Source organism: Coregonus clupeaformis, chromosome 37, assembly GCF_020615455.1.
Source record: "Coregonus clupeaformis isolate EN_2021a chromosome 37, ASM2061545v1, whole genome shotgun sequence".
Taxonomy (NCBI): domain Eukaryota; kingdom Metazoa; phylum Chordata; class Actinopteri; order Salmoniformes; family Salmonidae; genus Coregonus; species Coregonus clupeaformis.
The window spans coordinates 32832957-32852584 of NC_059228.1; the positions used below are offsets into that span (position 1 = coordinate 32832957).

The window sequence follows — 19628 nt, forward strand, 5'->3', positions numbered from 1 at the left end:
CACAGTGTTGGCTACATCAACCCCTGCATCCGTACTGTTAGCGTTTAGGGAAGTTCATTTGTGGGTCAGTTGGTTGGCGAGGGCAACCCGAAGGAGTCATAGCTCGTAGAGGTTATTCAATAATCGCCCCTGGGCCATGGGCCCCCTCAAGTGCATTCTGGGATGCATTTTTCCGATAAATCGTTTACAGTGGCTTTGTCCCCTGGGGCCCTTAGATAAAGTTTGCCAATCAAAACGTTCCTGCCGAGGAGGAGAGGAGCACGTCTCTTAATTGTTGTGACTTTGGAAGGAGATGCGATGTGACACTGTCATAAGAAAATGATGTGTGGGGGTGGGTTGGCAGGGTGTATGGAACTGTGTGTGTGTGTAGGGGGGTTGTATGTGTGAGTGTGTGTGTAGGGAAGTGTGTATGTTTGGAGGAAAATGTGACACTGACACAAGAAGACGATGCGGCTCAACTGAAAATTGAGAGCAAGATTGGAGAAGGGAGTGGAGAGAGGGTGTGTGTGTGTGTGCGTGTGGAGAGGTGTGTGTGTGTGTGTGCGTGTAGAGAGGTGTGTGTGTGTGTATGTGTGTGTGTGTGTGTGTGTGGAGAGGTGTGTGTGTGTGTGGAGAGGTGTGTGTGTGTGTGTGTGTGTGTGTAGAGAGGTGTGTGTGTGTGTGTGTAGAGAGGTGTGTGTGTGTGCGTGTGGAGAGGTGTGTGTGTGTGTGTGTGTAGAGAGGTGTGTGTGTGTGCGTGTGGAGAGGTGTGTGTGTGTGTGCGTGTAGAGAGGTGTGTGTGTGTGTGTGTAGAGAGGTGTGTGTGTGTGTGTGTGTGCGTGTGGAGAGGTGTGTGTGTGTGTGTGTGTGTGTGTGTGTGCGCGTGTGGAGAGGTGTGTGTGTGTGTGCGTGTAGAGAGGTGTGTGTGTGTGTAGAGAGGTGTGTGTGTGCGTGTAGAGAGGTGTGTGTGTGTGTGTGTAGAGAGGTGTGTGTGTGTGTGCGTGTGCGTGCGTGTGGAGAGGTGTGTGTGTGTGCGTGTAGAGAGGTGTGTGTGTGTGTAGAGAGGTGTGTGTGTGCGTGTAGAGAGGTGTGTAGAGAGGTGTGTGTGTGTGTGTGTGTGTGTGTGTAGAGAGGTGTGTGTGTGTGTGTGTGTGCGTGCTTGCGTGCGGGTTCAGACAATAGCCTCCTCTGATCGTCTGCCAAGGTTTTGATGAAGAAAGTAACTGTTCGTCTTTCTGCGATGATAATTCTCGCCGACGTGTGTGTGTGTGTGTGTTCACTCACACTCGTTCTTCTCTCTCTCTCTCTGTTTGTCTTCCTGCTTGTTTAGCGTTCCTCCTTTTCTTTATTGACTCAATTCATTAGGTCTGCTACATGGGGGAGGGAGGGGGAGGGATGGGGGGAGAGAGAGGAGGAGGGAGGGAGGGATGGGGGTAGTGAGAGGAGGAGGGAGGGAGGGATGGGGGTAGTGAGAGGAGGAGGGAGGGAGGGATGGGGGTAGTGAGAGGAGGAGGGAGGGAGGGGGGGAGAGGAGGGAGAGGAGGGAGGGGGGTAGTGAGTGAGTGAGTTGGAAGCGGTGAGAAAGAAAGACAAGAAAGACTTGGCCTGCATCCAGGTTTTTTCATTTTCTTCTCTTCCAGAGGAGGAGGCCCTCCCTCTTGCTTCCCTCTGCCTGCCAGAGTTATCTCATCTGGGCACACGTTTGCCGGGGCTGGGGCTGCTCGGGGAGAGGCTACGGAAGGGCAGCTTGGTGCGTGCCGTGCATCACACGGCCTCTAAAAGAGAAATAAAGAGAAGAGTAAGAGAGGAGAAACGTGTTTACATAGTGTTGACTCAAACTCCACGTCCGAACCGCATCGTCGAGGATGTTGCTGTACATAGTGTTGACTCAAACTCCACGTCCGAACCGCATCGTCGAGGATGTTGCTGTACATAGTGTTGACTCAAACTCCACGTCCGAACCGCATCGTCGAGGATGTTGCTGTACATAGTGTTGACTCAAACTCCACGTCCGAACCGCACCGTCGAGGATGTTGCTGTGCATAGTGTTGACTCAAACTCCACGTCCGAACCGCACCGTCGAGGATGTTGCTGTACATAGTGTTGACTCAAACTCCACGTCCGAACCGCACCGTCGAGGATGTTGCTGTACATAGTGTTGACTCAAACTCCACGTCCGAACCGCACCGTCGAGGATGTTGCTGTGCATAGTGTTGACTCAAACTCCACGTCTCAACAGCATCATCAAGGATGTTGCTGCTGGTGTTGTTTTTGGTGCTGTGTTTAGTGCCTCTTTGCTGTTGATAAAAGGTTCCTTTCCTTTGTACTGAAAAGAGTGACACATAACATAATGTCAGTGTATTTACAGGAGGATTGGATTGATCCCTTACGAAAAAAGATTGCAGTCAGAGTGCAGTATAACTGCAGTACATTGCAGGATGCTGCAAATACTGCATCCAAAATAAGTTATTTTTTTACTGCAGTGGTTTTGCAGTGTAACTGCAGTACAATGCAGGATGCTGCAAATACTGCATCCAAAATAAGGTATTTTTTTACTGCAGTGGTTTTGCAGTGTAACTGCAGTTACAATGCAGTATAACTGAACACACACATTTAAATCATTGGAATTGGATGATAGGCGCCCAACCTGTTTGTGTCACTAGCACACTAGGGGTTAGGCTAGCTAGGGTGTTTGGTGTGTCACTAGCACACTAGGGGTTAGGCTAGCTAGGGTGTTTGGTGTGTCACTAGCACACTAGGGGTTAGAATAGCTAGACTGTTTGGTGTGTCACTAGCAGGCTAGGGGTTAGAATAGCTAGACTGTTTGGTGTTTCACTAGCAGGCTAGGGGTTAGAATAGCTAGACTGTTTGGTGTGTTACTAGCAGGCTAGGGGTTAGAATAGCTAGACTGTTTGGTGTTTCACTAGCAGGCTAGGGGTTAGAATAGCTAGACTGTTTGGTGTTTCACTAGCAGACTAGGGGTTAGAATAGCTAGACTGTTTGGTGTGTTACTAGCAGGCTAAGGGTTAGAATAGCTAGACTGTTTGGTGTTTCACTAGCAGGCTAGGGGTTAGAATAGCTAGACTGTTTGGTGTTTCACTAGCAGGCTAGGGGTTAGAATAGCTAGACTGTTTGGTGTTTCACTAGCAGGCTAGGGGTTAGAATAGCTAGAATGGTGTTTCACTAGCAGACTAGGGGTTAGAATAGCTAGACTGTTTGGTGTTTCACTAGCAGGCTAGGGGTTAGAATAGCTAGACTGTTTGGTGTTTCACTAGCAGGCTAGGGGTTAGAATAGCTAGACTGTTTGGTGTTTCACTAGCAGGCTAGGGGTTAGAATAGCTAGACTGTTTGGTGTGTTACTAGCAGGCTAGGGGTTAGAATAGCTAGACTGTTTGGTGTTTCACTAGCAGACTAGGGGTTAGAATAGCTAGACTGTTTGGTGTTTCACTAGCAGACTAGGGGTTAGAATAGCAAGACTGTTTGGTGTTTGTGTCACTAGCAGGCTAGGGGTTAGAATAGCTAGACTGTTTGGTGTTTCACTAGCAGGCTAGGGGTTAGAATAGCCAGACTGTTTGGTGTTTCACTAGCAGGCTAGGGGTTAGAATAGCTAGACTGTTTGGTGTTTGTGTCACTAGCAGGATAGTTTGTGCATGTGTGGTGAGACTTAGCAAGGCGCAGATGCTGACACACGGAACTCAGACCCCCCTCATATAGACACACACACATACATGCTCACACAGATCTCAGCTGATCTATTAGCCACATTAGCAGAGTCTTTAGGGGATTTTAGGGGTTTGCTAATTGCCAGCTTGTAATTTTAATTGGGACTAACAATCCCTCCCCGCTTCCCCCCTTCATTAAATTGATTAGACAATAAGGTGGTCGTCACTTTGCCCCCTGCTTCCTAATCGTCTGGCTACGTGCGCCCCCACCCCACCTCACACACACACACACAGACACACCTACATACACACTTAATCAATCAATCAACCAACTGTATTTATAAAGCCCTTTTTACATCAGCAGATGTCACAAAGTGCTACACAGAAACCCAGCCTAAAACCCCAAACAGCAAGCAATGCAGAAGCACGGTGTTTACACACATACCAACACACACAGACAGTAAGACAGAGTGACAGACCACACACATAGGGGGGTCACCAAGGGCCAGATGGAGTCAGACACACATGTAGGCAGGCGCACACACACAGTATGCTCACACACTGCACCACCTGTTAAACAACCTGGAGGCTGAGACTGTTGGGTACCTCTTAAGGCTGAGGGGGGTATAGTCTTAACAAAGTCTACAGGCCGCGTGAGTGAGTGAGTGAGTGAGTGAGTGAGTGAGTGAGTGAGTGAGTGAGTGAGTGAGTGAGTGAGTGAGTAATGACTGCAGGTGATTGATAATGCCTTTCTTCCCTGGGAGATTGAATGCAGGAGGATTATCTGACTGATGAATAATGAAATGAGAAGGTTTTGTGCTCTTACCGGCAGGAGAGGTGTCTGGTGTTGTGTGTGTATGGGCAGTGGAGGTGTGTGAGTAAACGGGCAGTGGAGGTGTGAGAGTAAACGGGCAGTGGAGGTGTGAGTAAACGGACAGTGGAGGTGTGAGTATACGGGCAGTGGAGGTGTGTGAGTAAACGGGCAGTGGAGGTGTGAGTAAACGGGCAGTGGAGGTGTGAGAGTAAACGGGCAGTGGAGGTGTGAGGAAACGGGCAGTGGAGGTGTGTGAGTAAACGGGCAGTGGAGGTGTGAGTAAACGGGCAGTGGAGGTGTGAGTAAAGGGGCAGTGGAGGTGTGAGTAAAGGGGCAGTGGAGGTGTGAGTAAACGGGCAGTGGAGGTGTGAGTAAACGGGCAGTGGAGGTGTGAGAGTAAACGGGCAGTGGAGGTGTGAGAGTAAACGGGCAGTGGAGGTGTGAGAGTAAACGGGCAGTGGAGGTGTGAGAGTAAACGGGCAGTGGAGGTGTGAGAGTAAACGGACAGTGGAGGTGTGAGGAAACGGGCAGTGGAGGTGTGTGAGTAAACGGACAGTGGAGGTGTGAGTAAACGGACAGTGGAGGTGTGAGAGTAAACGGACAGTGGAGGTGTGAGGAAACGGGCAGTGGAGGTGTGAGAGTAAACGGACAGTGGAGGTGTGAGGAAACGGGCAGTGGAGGTGTGAGAGTAAACGGGCAGTGGAGGTGTGAGTAAACGGACAGTGGAGGTGTGAGTAAACGGGCAGTGGAGGTGTGAGTAAACGGGCAGTGGAGGTGTGAGTAAACGGGCAGTGGAGGTGTGAGTAAACGGGCAGTGGAGGTGTGAGTAAAGGGGCAGTGGAGGTGTGAGTAAACGGGCAGTGGAGGTGTGAGTAAACGGACAGTGGAGGTGTGAGTATACGGGCAGTGGAGGTGTGTGAGTAAACGGGCAGTGGAGGTGTGAGTAAACGGGCAGTGGAGGTGTGAGAGTAAACGGGCAGTGGAGGTGTGTGAGTAAACGGGCAGTGGAGGTGTGAGTAAACGGGCAGTGGAGGTGTGAGTAAACGGGCAGTGGAGGTGTGTGAGTAAACGGGCAGTGGAGGTGTGAGTAAACGGGCAGTGGAGGTGTGAGTAAAGGGGCAGTGGAGGTGTGAGTAAAGGGGCAGTGGAGGTGTGAGTAAACGGGCAGTGGAGGTGTGAGAGTAAACGGGCAGTGGAGGTGTGAGAGTAAACGGACAGTGGAGGTGTGAGGAAACGGGCAGTGGAGGTGTGTGAGTAAACGGGCAGTGGAGGTGTGAGTAAACGGGCAGTGGAGGTGTGAGTAAACGGGCAGTGGAGGTGTGTGAGTAAACGGGCAGTGGAGGTGTGAGTAAACGGGCAGTGGAGGTGTGAGAGTAAACGGGCAGTGGAGGTGTGAGTGTGCGGGGCGTCTCGTTTTGTGTACGGGAAGGGCAGGTGTTGACTGCTGCAGGTGATAATTATAGGTAATTGGGATCATACGGTACACTCCTGCCTGTCATGCAACCTAGAGGGCATCACAGCTTCACACACACACACACACACAATCTTATACACAGAGCTCTCTCGACACACTCACACAAGTATCAGAAATCTCTCTCACACACACACACACACACTACACAGACGGCAGTGATTCAACTGACTCTCCAGCTAATAGATTGACAAGTCAATATCAGCCTTGACTTCTGCTGCAGACATGGTTCACAAAGATGGCTGCCACTTACTTACCTGTTCCTAGAAGTAACTCCTTACTGCTTATAGCTCACTGTGCCTTCAGAAAGTATTCACACCCCTTGACCTTTTCCACATTTCATTGTTACACATTTTGATTTATTTGTCAAAATTTTTTACGGTCTATACTCTAATGTCAAAGTGGAAGAAAAATTATATTATTTTTTAAAGATTAATGAAAAATAAACACTATCTTGATTAGATAAGTATTCAACCCCTAAGTCAATACATGTTAGAATCAGCTTTGGCAGCGTTTACAGCTGTGAGTCTTTCTGGGTAAGTCTCTAAGAGCTTTGCACAAATTGTACAATATTTGCCCATTATTCTTTTTTAAACTCTTCAAGCTCTGTCAAGTTGGTTGTTGATCATTGCTAGACAGCCATTTTCAAGTCTTGCCATAGATTTTCAAGCTGATTTAAGTCAAAACTGTAACTAGGCCACTCAGGAACATTCAATGTCATCATGGTAAGCAACTCCAGTGTATATTTGGCCTTGTGTTTTAGATTATTGTCCTGCTGAAAGTAGAATTTGTTTCCCAGTGTCTGTCGGAAAGCAGACTGAACCAGGTTTTCCTCTAAGATTTTGCCTGTGCTTAGCTCTATTCCGAAGCATTGGAAATACCTCCCTGGTCTTTGTGGTTGAATCTGTGCTTGAAATTCACTACTCGACTGAGGGACCTTACAGATAATTGTATGTGTGGGGTATGGAGATGGGGTAATCATTCAAAAGTCACGTTAAACACTATTATTGCACACAGAGTGAGTCCATGCAACTCATTAGGAGTAGCACATTTCTACTCCTGAACGTATTATTTAGGCTTGTCATAAGAAGGGGTTGAATACTTATTGACTCAAGACATTTCAGCTTTTCATTTTTAATTAATTTGTACAAATTTCTAAAAACAGAATTTCACTTTGACATTATGGGGTATTGTGTGTAGATCAGTGGCACTCAATTTCATCCATTTTAAATTCAGGATGTAACACAACAAAATGTGGAATAGGTCAAGGGGTATGAATACTTTCTGAATCCACTGTAGCTAAGTAACTCCTTGATATTCATAGTGCTTACCTGGGTGCTATGCAGCAAGGACAATTAACCTACAGCCAAAAGATGTTTAAAATACATATTTTTGTTTAAAAATACTTGGAAAATACGTATTTTAAACGTCTTGTGCTCGCTACTTAAATCTTAAAAGATTAGGTTTAGAGCAGTGGTCACCAACCGGTCGATATTCAAGACATTGCTGTAGAAAAGCCAGCGATAAAGGCTTGCGCTCCTTTTTGTGTGTGTGTTGCGCTGTTGGCAGTAGGTGCAGGTGATTCAGAAGCCCTGCGCACCGGTCAGGCAAAGTGTTCCCATTTTGAACCATTTCATTTGTCTGAAAAGACTAACTTCACCTACCTGGCGGACTGGGAGATCTGTGGCTAATTCAGTACGCCTACTGCGCTGGCCAATCGGATAGCTCAAATCACTGTGCCTACAGCTTCCAAGACCCCGGCCTCAGCAAGGTTTGATAAGCTACTAGCCTACATGAGATTTCACAACTTTTAAAACCTTGACCAGTGAGAGACTGTCAGAATACAGCAAAGAGCTGCTGTTTTTCTGAGTGAGTTCATGTCTAAGTTTTTATTCAGTACTGTCAACACTGTTTTTATTCAACACTATTACAAAACATAAAACGCGCTTCTCCGTTCTTCCACTGGTGCTGCAATGAATGAGTAGCCGAGTGTATCGATAGCCCTGCGTTTTTATTATTATTAGCAGCTCGTTGTGTCTATTTTAATATAGAGGAATATTTAACTGTCTCTGGTCATAGGAACAACATGAATTTGTGCATGAGGCAGATGCGGTGCGACTCGCGTTTCGCCATCAGGTGGAAGACGGTGTCCCCTCTCTCTGGTCAGTCTCACCTGAGGAAAGGAAGGAGAGAGCAGGGACCGTGAGAGACGGACCCTCTGCTGCTCTCTCCCTCCCTCCGCTGAGACTAATGCTGCGTTCAAAACAACTGGGAACTCAGAACTGGGAACTTGCAAATCTCAGGCTTCAGTACGTTCAAGACAATTGGGAACTAGGAAAAAAATGATATCCGACTGGGAAAATTTGTTTTGAACTGTCATCCAACTCCGACTTTCCGACCTGAAGATCACTGACATCATGAGTTGACCTCGTTTTTTTCCTAGTTCCCGGTTGTCTTGAAAGCACCATGAACACCAGATGCAGGTACCATCAGTCCAGTAAAATAAAAATAAAAAAATATTTCAATTTGTGCTCAGCTGTGCCTTGCAAGTGCTACACCAACTGATCTATTTTGTTATCAAAGCTCAAGTTTTGAAATATAATATGATCTGAGAATGACAATATTGGCAGGCCAGGCATATAGCCAAAATGCTGTGATAATGTATTAGTCGTAAAAAAATAATAATCTGAGCGGTAGATCTCAGCTTGTGTTTGGACTGCAAAAGTGATCTTGACCCAGAAAAGGTTGGTGACCACTGGTTTAGAGCTAGTCGTTAAAATCAAATGTTTTGGAAAGAAAGTGTGTACTGTAGCATGTCCAAGTAGTGTCCCTTTCCTTCTCCCTCACCCATCTCTCCCTCACCCTCACCCATCTCTCCCTCACCCTCACCCATCTCTCCCTCACCCTCACCCATCTCTCCCTCACCCTCACCCATCTCTCCCTCACCCATCTCTCCCTCACCCTCACCCATCTCTCCCTCACCCTCACCCATCTCTCCCTCACCCTCACCCATCTCTCCCTCACCCTAACCCATCTCTCCCTCACCCTCACCCATCTCTCCCTCACCCTAACCCATCTCTCCCTCACCCTCACCCATCTCTCCCTCACCCTAACCCATCTCTCCCTCACCCTAACCCATCCCTCACCCTCACCCATCTCTCCCTCACCCTCACCCATCCCTCCCTCACCCTAACCCATCTCTCCCTCATCCTAACCCATCTCTCCCTCTCTTCCCTCTTCAGGTGCTCTGTCAGGGGGTCAGCTGGGTCCGGGAGAGCTGTTGCAGCAGAGATTACGCTGTGGCCAGGTGGACCAGGCTCTAGGAATTCTGGGAGTCATGGAGTGGAGCACCATGGGAACTGAGTGTTACCGGGCACTGACCTCTGTCACAGACTACCTGCTGAGGCTAGAGCTGAACCAGACCAGAGAGGGTTAGACCGGGGCAATTCATTAATCAATCTGTCACTTAGGCAGCATTTATACAGTCAGCTCAATTCTGGTCGTCTGCGTAATTATTGGCAAAAGAGATTATCTAATTGGTCAAAAGACCAATTAGTGAACAATTATCAGAATTGGGCTGCCTGTGTAAATGTAGCCTTAGTCAATCAAGTAGTTAGTCCAGCAAACTGTAAATCAATTAATCAATCAATAAATCAGTTGACTAATGAATCAGTCAATCAACCAAGTATAGTTAACCATCAAATTATTAAATCAATGCATTAATCAGTATATTAATCAACCAACCAATCGGTCAGTCAATCAATCAATCAACCAATCAACCAATCAATCAGTAAACCAATCAGTTTAATGTTTATTTCCTGTCTGCAGCCCAGTTGGAGGCAGCTCTGGGTGTGTTCTACGCTCCGCCCCTCCCCCTCTCTGACTCGGTGGTTCTAGAATACAGAGGGCCAATCAGCAAGTACGCCCGACGCTTCTTCCACCACCTACTCAGGTAACCCAGCCCACTATAACCCACCCACTCGGGTAACCACACCTCCTATACACTTAACCATACACACCAAGGTCTGCCAAACTGGAAAAAAAACCTTCACCTTTCATTTAAATTCAATCATAATTTTCTGTCATCATCTTAGATTGACATTTTAGTCATTTAGCAGACGATCTTATCCAGAGTAATTTACAGTTAATTCGGTTTAAGATACTGTAGCTAGGTGAGACAACCACATATCACAGTCCATAGTACAGTGCATTTGGAAAGTATTCTGACCCCTTGACTTTTTCCACATTTTGTTACGTTACAGCCTTCTTCTAAAATGGATTCAATTGGTAGTTTTTTCTCATCAATCTACACAACATACCCCATAATGACAAAGCAAAAACAGATTTTTTGAAATTTTAGCAAATGTATTAAAAATAACAAACTGAAATATCACATTTACGTAAGTATTCAGACCCTTTATTTTGTGTTGAAGCACCATTGGCAGGCGATTACAGCCTCGAGTCTTCTTGGGTATGACGCTACAAGCTTGGCACACCTGTATTTGGAGAGTTTCTCCCATTCTTCTCTGCAGATCCTCTCAAGAGCTGTCAGGTTGGATAGGGAGCGTCGCTGCACAGCTATTTTCAGGTCTCTCCATAGATGTTCGATCGGGTTCAAGTCCAGGCTCTGGCTGGACCACTCAAAGACATTCAGAGACTTATCCCGAAGCCACTCTTTCGTTGTCTTGGCTGTGTGCTTAGGGTCGTTGTCCTGTTGGAAGGTGAACCTTCGTCCCAGTCTGAGGTCCTGAGCGCTCTGGAGCAGGTTTTCATCAAGAATCTCTCTGTACTTTGCTCCGTTCATCTTTCCCTCAATCCTGACTAGTCTCCCAGTCCCTGCCACTGAAAAACATCCCCACAGCATGATGCTGCCACCACCATGCTTCACCGTAGGGATGGTGCCAGGTTTCCTCCAGACGTGATGCTTGGCATTCAGGCCAAAGAGTTCAATCTTGGTTTCATCAGACCAGAGAATCTTGTTTTTCATGGTCTGAGAGTCTTTAGGTGCCTTTTGGCAAACTCCAAGCGGGCAGTCATGTGCCTTTTACTGAGGAGTGGCTTCCGTCTGGCCAATCTACCATAAAGGCCTGATTGGTGGAGTGCTGCAGAGATGGTTGTCTTTCTGGAAGGTTCTCCCATCTCCACAGAGGAACTCTGGAGCTCTGTCAGAGTGACCATCTGGATCTTGGTCACCTCCCTGACCAAGACCCTTCTCCCCCGATTGCTCAGTTTGACCGGGCGGCCAGCTCTAGGAAGAGTCTTGGTGGTTCCAAACTTCTTCCATTTAAGAATGATGAAGGCCACTGCGTTCTTGGGGACCTTCAATGCTGCAGAAATTTTTTTGGTATCCTTCCCCAGATCTGTGCCTCGACACAATCCTGTCTGGGAGCTCTACGGACAATTCCTTCGACCTCATGGCTTGGTTTTTGCTCTGACATGCACTGTCAACTGTGGGACCTTATATAGACAGGTGTGTGCCTTTCCAAATCATGTCCAATCAATTGAATTTACCACAGGTGGACTCCAATCAAGTTGTAGAAACATCTCAAGGATGATCAATGGAAACAGGATGCACCTGAGCTCAATTTCGAGTCTCATAGCAAAGGGTCTGAATACTTATGTAAATAAGGTATTTCTTTTTTTTTATATATATATATATATACAGTGAGGGAAAAAGTATTTGATCCCCTGCTGATTTTGTACGTTTGCCCACTGACAGAGAAATGATCAGTCTATAATTTTAATGGTAGGTTTGAACAGTGAGAGACAGAATAACAACAAAAAAATCCAGAAAAACGCATGTCAAAAATGTTATAAAGGTATTTGCATTTTAATGAGGGAAATAAGAATTTGACCCCCTCTCAATCAGAAAGATTTCTGGCTCCCAGGTGTCTTTTATACAGGTAACGAGCTGAGATTAGGAGCACACTCTTAAAGGGAGTGCTCCTAATCTCAGTTTGTTACCTGTATAAAAGACACCTGTCCACAGAAGCAATCAATCCAAACTCTCCACCATGGCCAAGACCAAAGAGCTCTCCAAGGATGTCAGGGACAAGATTGTACACCTACACAAGGCTGGAATGGGCTACAAGACCATCGCCAAGCAGCTTGGTGAGAAGGTGACAACAGTTGGTGCGATTATTCGAAAATGGAAGAAACACAAAAGAACTGTCAATCTCCCTCGGCCTGGGGCTCCATGCAAGATCTCACCTCGTGGAGTTGCAATGATCATGAGAACGGTGAGGAATCAGCCCAGAACTACACGGGAGGATCTTGTCAATGATCTCAAGGCAGCTGGGACCATAGTCACCAAGAAAACAATTGGTAACACACTACGCAGTGAAGGACTGAAATCCTGCAGCGCCCGCAAGGTCCCCCTGCTCAAGAAAGCACATATACAGGCCCGTCTGAAGTTTGCCAATGAACATGTGAATGATTCAGAGGAGAACTGGGTAAAAGTGTTGTGGTCAGATGAGACCAAAATGGAGCTCTTTGGCATCAACTCAACTCGCCGTGTTTGGAGGAGGAGGAATGCTGCCTATGACCCCAAGAACACCATCCCCACTGTCAAACATGGAGGTGGAAACATTATGCTTTGGGGGTGTTTTTCTGCTAAGGGGACAGGACAACTTCACCGCATCAAAGGGATGATGGACTGGGCCATGTACCGTCAAATCTTGAGTGAGAACCTCCTTCCCTCAGCCAGGGCATTGAAAATGGGTCGTGGATGGGTATTCCAGCATGACAATGACCCAAAACACACGGCCAAGGCAACAAAGGAGTGGCTCAAGAAGAAGCACTAAGGTCCTGGAGTGGCCTAGCCAGTCTCCAGACCTTAATCCCATAGAAAATCTGTGGAGGGAGCTGAAGGTTCGAGTTGCCAAACGTCAGCCACGAAACCTTAATGACTTGGAGAAGATCTGCAAAGAGGAGTGGGACAAAATCCCTCCTGAAATGTGTGCAAACCTGGTGGCCAACTACAAGAAACGGCTGACCTCTGTGATTGCCAACAAGGGTTTTGCCACCAAGTACTAAGTCATGTTTTGCAGAGGGGTCAAATACTTATTTCCCTCATTAAAAATGCAAATCAATTTATAACATGTTTGACATGCGTTTTTCTGGATTATTTTGTTGTTATTCTGTCTCTCACTGTTCAAATAAACCTACCATTAAAATTATAGATTGATCATGTCTTTGTCAGTGGGCAAACGTACAAAATCAGCAGGGGATCAAATACTTTTTTCCCTCACTGTATATACATTTGCTACAATTTCTAAAAACCTGTTTTTGCTTTGTCATTATGGGGTATGTGTGTAGATTGATGAGGAAATTGTTTTATTTAATCAATTTTAGAATAAGGCTGTAACGTAACAAAATGTGGAAAGAGTCAAGGGGTCTGAATACTTTCCCAATGCACTGTAAGTACATTTCTCCTTAATAAAGTAGTTTTCAGCAAAGTCAGTGTTAGTAAGAAAAGATCAGTGCGTTTTTCTTTTTTGTTCATTAGTAAATAAAGTAAGTAGCTAACAGCACTGAGTCCATCAATTCAGAAAGAAAGTAATTCGTTTGGTGATGATGATGATGTGTTCTCTTGCTCTCAAACACACACACACACACACACACACACATATAATTGAAAAGAGGGTCTCTCCCCATTATAATTAGAGTTGGGAGGCTGAGTATCTACTCAGTACAATATTCCCTAACTTCTCCAGGCCAGAGCCAACATGAAACAAACAAACTCAACCAAAGAGAGGCGTTTTCATTTGATGTTGAAGAAGGGATGAATGCAGGTGGGTGATAAGCGAGAGAGAAAAGGAGGGATGCCAGAGAAGGCTCTGCTTGCCAGAGAGAGAAAATGGAAGAAGGCAGAGGTGAAGTGAACTAGCTAAGCAAGAACACTGTGGACCACTGTAGTGATGGCAGGTTTTACAGCAAGAACACTGTGTTCCACTGTAGTGATGGCAGGTTTTACATCAAGAACACTGTGGACCACTGTAGTGATGGCAGGTTTTACAGCAAGAACACTGTGGACCACTGTAGTGATGGCAGGTTTTACATCAAGAACACTGTGGACCACTGTAGTGATGGCTGGTTTTACAGCAAGAACACTGTGGACCACTGTAGTGATGGCAGGTTTTACAGCAAGAACACTGTGGACCACTGTAGTGATGGCAGGTTTTACATCAAGAACACTGTGGACCACTGTAGTGATGGCAGGTTTTACAGCAAGAAGACTGTGGACCACTGTAGTGATGGCAGGTTTTACATCAAGAACACTGTGGACCACTGTAGTGATGGCAGGTTTTACAACAAGAACACTGTGGACCACTGTAGTGATGGCAGGTTTTACAGCAAGAACACTGTGGACCACTGTAGTGATGGCAGGTTTTACAGCAAGAACACGGTGGACCACTGTAGTGATGGCAGGTTTCACATCAAGAACACTGTGGACCACTGTAGTGATGGCAGGTTTTACATCAAGAACACTGTGGACCACTGTAGTGGTGGCAGCTTTTACAGCAAGAACACTGTGGACCACTGTAGTGATGGCAGGTTTTACAGCAAGAACACTGTGGACCACTGTAGTGATGGCAGGTTTCACATCAAGAACACTGTGGACCACTGTAGTGATGGCAGGTTTCACATCAAGAACACTGTGGACCACTGTAGTGATGGCAGGTTTTACATCAAGAACACTGTGGACCACTGTAGTGATGGCAGGTTTTACATCAAGAACACTGTGGACCACTGTAGTGATGGCAGGTTTTACATCAAGAACACTGTGGACCACTGTAGTGATGGCAGCTTTTACAGCAAGAACACTGTGGACCACTGTAGTGATGGCAGGTTTTACATCAAGAACACTGTGGACCACTGTAGTGATGGCAGGTTTTACAGCAAGAACACTGTGGACCACTGTAGTGATGGAAGGTTTTACAGCAAGAACACTGTGGACCACTGTAGTGATGGCAGGTTTTACAGCAAGAACACTGTGGACCACTGTAGTGATGGCAGGTTTTACAGCAAGAACACTGTGGACCACTGTAGTGATGGCAGGTTTTACAGCAAGAACACTGTGGACCACTGTAGTGATGGCAGGTTTTACAGCAAGAACACTGTGGACCACTGTAGTGATGGCAGGTTTTACAGCAAGAACACTGTGGACCACTGTAGTGATGGCAGGTTTTACATCAAGAACACTGTGGACCACTGTAGTGATGGCAGGTTTTACAGCAAGAACACTGTGGACCACTGTAGTGATGGCAGGTTTTACAGCAAGAACACTGTGGACCACTGTAGTGATGGCAGGTTTTACATATAGTAACTCATGTAATACCTCTATAACTGATCCGGTGAAACACAATTACTGGGTTAATGTTGTTGGTGTATATATAGTCATGTGTCTTCATAGTCTTTTTAACTGTCCGTACAGAAAATCTCTAACACTTAACTCAAAGCCTGCAGGTATAATGCTTTATAATGTGTTATGCGCTTGTATGAGCCTTTATAATGTTTTATAATACAGTTTATAATCATGTTATGTCTGTAGACACCAGCGCTTTGAGAAGGCTTTCCTGCTGGCGGTTGACATTGGAGCTAGAGACCTGTTTATGGTGAGGCATTCTACCTTTCCTTCCTCTCCTCTCTTTCTCACTATTTTGTTCCTCTTCTTTTCTCTCTCCACTCCTCTCTTCTCATTTCCTCTCCTCTCTCCTCTACTCCTCTCTCCTTTTGTCTTCTCTCCTCTTCTCTCACTCTCTCTCTCTTTCTTTCTCTCATGGTGAGTAGCAGGTGGAGGGCCCTCGTGTCCTGAACACAGCCTTTTCTTCCCTACCCTCTCCCCCTCTCACCTCTCTTCTTCTTGCTAGCTCGCTCTTTCTTTCTCTCCGGTGAAACGGTCTTGTATGTCTGACCCCCTTCTTTTTGGGGGGCCCCTTTTGCTTCCCCCTCCAGGCTTCACCAACGCCCCCCTAGCCATTTCATGTTCACGCCTTGCACCTCCTTTCCCCCCTCTCACCTCCTCCCCCCCTCCCCCCTACTCCCTCAATCACACTGATAGCAATAGTTCCAATTCACTCCCCACTAAGTAGAGCCGCTGAGAAGCCGAATTGAAAAGGTGGAACCGAGGCCATGGACCTTGAAAGAACAGAGGGAGAGAGAGGAGGGGGAGAAGAAGAGAGTAGGGGGAGTAAAGGGAGGAGGAGAGAGGATGGGAGAAGGAGAGGGGAGAAGGAGAGAGTAGGGGGAGGAGGAGAGAGGAGGGGAGGAGGAGAGAATAGGGGGAGGAAAGGGAGGAGGAGAGAGGAGTGGGAGAAGGAGAGAGTAGGGGGCGGAGGAGGGGGGAGGAGGAGAGAGGAGGGGGAGGAGGAGAGAGGAGGAGGAGAAGGAGGGAGGAGGGGAGGAGGAGGGAATAGGGGGAGGAAAGGGAGGAGGAGAGAGGAGTGGGAGAAGGAGAGAGTAGGGGGCGGAGGAGGGGGAGGAGAGAGGGGGGAGGAGGAGAGAGTAGGGAGGAGGAAAGAGGAGGGGTAGAAGGAGAGCGTGGGGGAGGAGAGAGGAGAAGGAGAGAGGAGGGGGAGGAGGTAAAGGACTGCTCCATAAACAGAGAGGAACAGAAAGGAGGCCTCCTCTGTCACCTAGGAGACATGCCAGAGAAAGAAAATAACACAAAGAAAGAAAGTGACACATTTCTCCTTTTTTGGAACAACAAAGAGAGCAGGGAACGAGAGAGGCAGAGAGAGGCAGAGAGAGGCAGAGAGAGGCAGAGAGAGGCAGAGAGAGGCAGAGGAGAGGTAGAGAGAGGTAGAGAGAGGTAGAGAGAGGTAGAGAGAGGTAGAGAGAGGTAGAGAGAGGCAGAGAGAGAGGCAGAGAGAGGTAGAGGAGAGGTAGAGGTAGAGAGAGGCAGAGAGAGAGGTAGAGAGAGGTAGAGAGAGGTAGTGGAGATTGTAGAGAGAGGTAGAGAGGGGTAGAGAGGGGTAGAGAGGGGTAGAGAGAGGTAGAGAGAGGTAGTGGAGATTATAGAGAGAGGTAGAGAGGGGTAGAGAGGGGTAGAGAGAGGCAGAGAGGGGTAGAGAGGGGTAGAGAGGGGTAGAGAGAGGCAGAGAGAGGCAGAGAGAGGCAGAGAGAGGTAGAGGAGATTGTAGAGAGAGGTAGCGAGAGGTAGTGGAGATTGTAGAGAGAGGCAGAGAGAGGTAGAGAGAGGTAGAGAGAGGTAGTGGAGATTGTAGAGACAGGTAGCGAGAGGTAGTGGAGATTGTAGAGAGAGGTAGAGAGAGGTAGAGAGAGGTAGTGGAGATTGTAGAGAGAGAAAGAGGGAGATGGGGAAAGAGAGGGAGGGCGGGAGAGTGGAGGGCAGTGGCGTTTAGCCCTGCTAGTCCTCTAATTAGGGCCTAAGTTAACCTGTCTAACTGGCTGATTGGGACAGGGAGGGGTGAAGGGTAGGGGTGAATCAGGGGCAGAAACCCATTGTGTCCCCATCTGATGTCTGATCTCAACCCCATCAATGTCGGGCGAACAAAACTAATGGAACCCCCGCTCTCACACACAAACTGACAGACGCGCGCGCGCACACACACACAAACATACACATGCATGCTCATAGACACTCACACACACACCCTGCAGAAATGCTCAGTGTGATTCCTCACCTCCTCTCACCTCTCTCTCTCTTTCTCTCCCCAGCTCCATTGTTTTTGAACTAACAATAGAAGTCCTCCAACCCTTTTGTAAAACAAAATACTTTGGTGTGGGGCTAAATTGGAGGGGGACTAGGGGGGTGGAGGAGTAGGTTAAGGATGTGTGTGTGTGTGTGTGTGTGTGTGCGTGTGTGTGCATGCGTGTGTGCGTGTAGAGCAGGGGGAAGGAGGGTTCTCATTCTCATTTGCAGGAGTGTTTTGCATAATGGAGACATTCTATAGCCCCCTAATTACAACCCTTTGATAAGGATACGATAATGTAACCAATCAGGTCATTCCTTCCATCCTCATCAACACTTTTCTTTTTTTCACCCCCCTCTTTTGTGACATAACGGTTAATTAATGAATTAAGGAAGTAAATCAAATGTGTGATAGCTGAATCAGATGTAGGGGCTTTGTTCCTTAATGGGGCTCATTTTGTTATGTCAGATATGGTGGGAGTAAGGAAAGACACACACACTTCCTCTCTCTCTCTCTCACACACACACACACACACACACACACACACACACACTTCCTCTCTCTCTCACACACACACAAACACACACACATACACACTCTCACACACACCCACACACACACACACACACACACACACACACTTCCTCTCTCACACACACACACAGACACACACACATACACACTCTCACAGAGTACGGCTCAGGGTAGGAGGGATCACACTTCTCAAGCAGTAAGCTCATTGTTGTACTCAGATGGCTAATTAACATTATTAAAATCTTAAGTCCTCAACGAACGCCTATCTGATAGAAGCGTTAGTCAAACACAGTTACGGATTACAGGTGTGTGTGTGTGTGTGTGTTTGTAACTGTGATAAGAGTGTCTTACACACACACATACACACACACACACACACACACGTACAGTGTTTGCATTTGTCCGTGAGTAAACTCATTTTGAGGTCACCCAAATATCAGTCAATATCACACGGAGTGTGTCACTGTGTGTGTGTGTCTATTGACTTGCCTCTAAGCAAAGCCTGTGTGTACCAGTCTGTCTTCTGTACCTCTCTGTTATTATGCGGCTGTAACCCAAACATCAGTGGATATTGTCACTCACTGCGCTCGTTACAGCTCTCCCCCAAAACAATACCCAAATACCAGGCCCCTTTATCTGTAGGGTTAGCCAGGGTTACCCAAATGGTACCCTATTCCCTATGTAGTGCGCTACTTTTGGCCAGGGCCCATACGGACACCCACACTACTCTGGTCAAAAGTAGTGCACTACATAAGGAATAGGGTGCCTTTGGGGACGCAACCTAGCCATGGCGTTTCAAAACTCTAAAGCTCTTATATAAATAAGATTAGCGGCGGTCCTGTGTCGTGTTTGAGCCTCTGGGAATAAGACGTGTAGCTAATATCTGATGGTTGTATGTGGAGTATTAGTGTTAGCCTCTCTTAGTGGCGCCGGTTCTCCCTACGAGGGAGGGAGGGAGGGAGAGAGGGAGAGAGGGAGGGAGAGAGAGAGAGAGAGAGAGAGGGAGAGAGAGAGAGAGAGAGAGAGAGAGAGAGAGAGAGAGAGAGAGAGAGAGAGAGAGAGAGAGAGAGAGAGAGAGAGAGAGAGAGAGAGAGAGAGAGAGAGAGAGAGAGAGAGAGAGAGACGTTTGATCTTCTGCTCTGTTTGTTCTCCGTTAGAAAGCTGTGTCACACATATCTAATTGAAGCCTGTTCCTCATTCAACAGCTGCTGAATTTAGTCTTCTTGAGGGTCATCCTGAGAGCTCATTCATTAATTAGACTCCTTTAGAGTTATTTTGTGTTCAGCCATTTTCTAATTTGCTTTCTGAGTCCAAGGAGCTGCGGAGGTTAGAAACGACAGTGTTATTATCCAATCTGTCGCTCATTCAAAATGTTCAATTTGGGATCTCATACCCCCCTCCTCATTTCGTTCTCTTTCTTCCCTCCCCAAACCTCTTTCTCTCTCCCTCTCATCCCTTCTCCTTGAACCTATGATCATCCTCTCATACCCTGTTTCTTTCTCTCAGAGCAC

The 19628-nt window shown here is 47.1% G+C and overlaps 1 protein-coding gene across 8 annotated transcripts in view; it reads left to right on the top strand.

The window, feature by feature from the left end:
• LOC121572793 (WD repeat containing planar cell polarity effector) overlaps positions 1-19628 on the top strand; it is a 146621-nt gene that overhangs the window by 95142 nt on the left and 31851 nt on the right. For 7 of the 8 annotated variants that reach the window (XR_006657922.1, XR_006001918.2, XR_006001919.2 and 4 more), the window contains exons 12-14: positions 9169-9357; positions 9755-9878; positions 15480-15543. Coding sequence is in view for 4 of the 8 variants with exons in the window: in XM_041884827.2 (XP_041740761.2) it covers positions 9169-9357; positions 9755-9878; positions 15480-15543 (377 nt within the window). In the remaining 4 variants the exon portion in view is untranslated. The remainder of the gene's footprint in view (positions 1-9168; positions 9358-9754; positions 9879-15479; positions 15544-19628) is intronic. The other variant, XR_006657923.1, reaches the window with a different exon arrangement.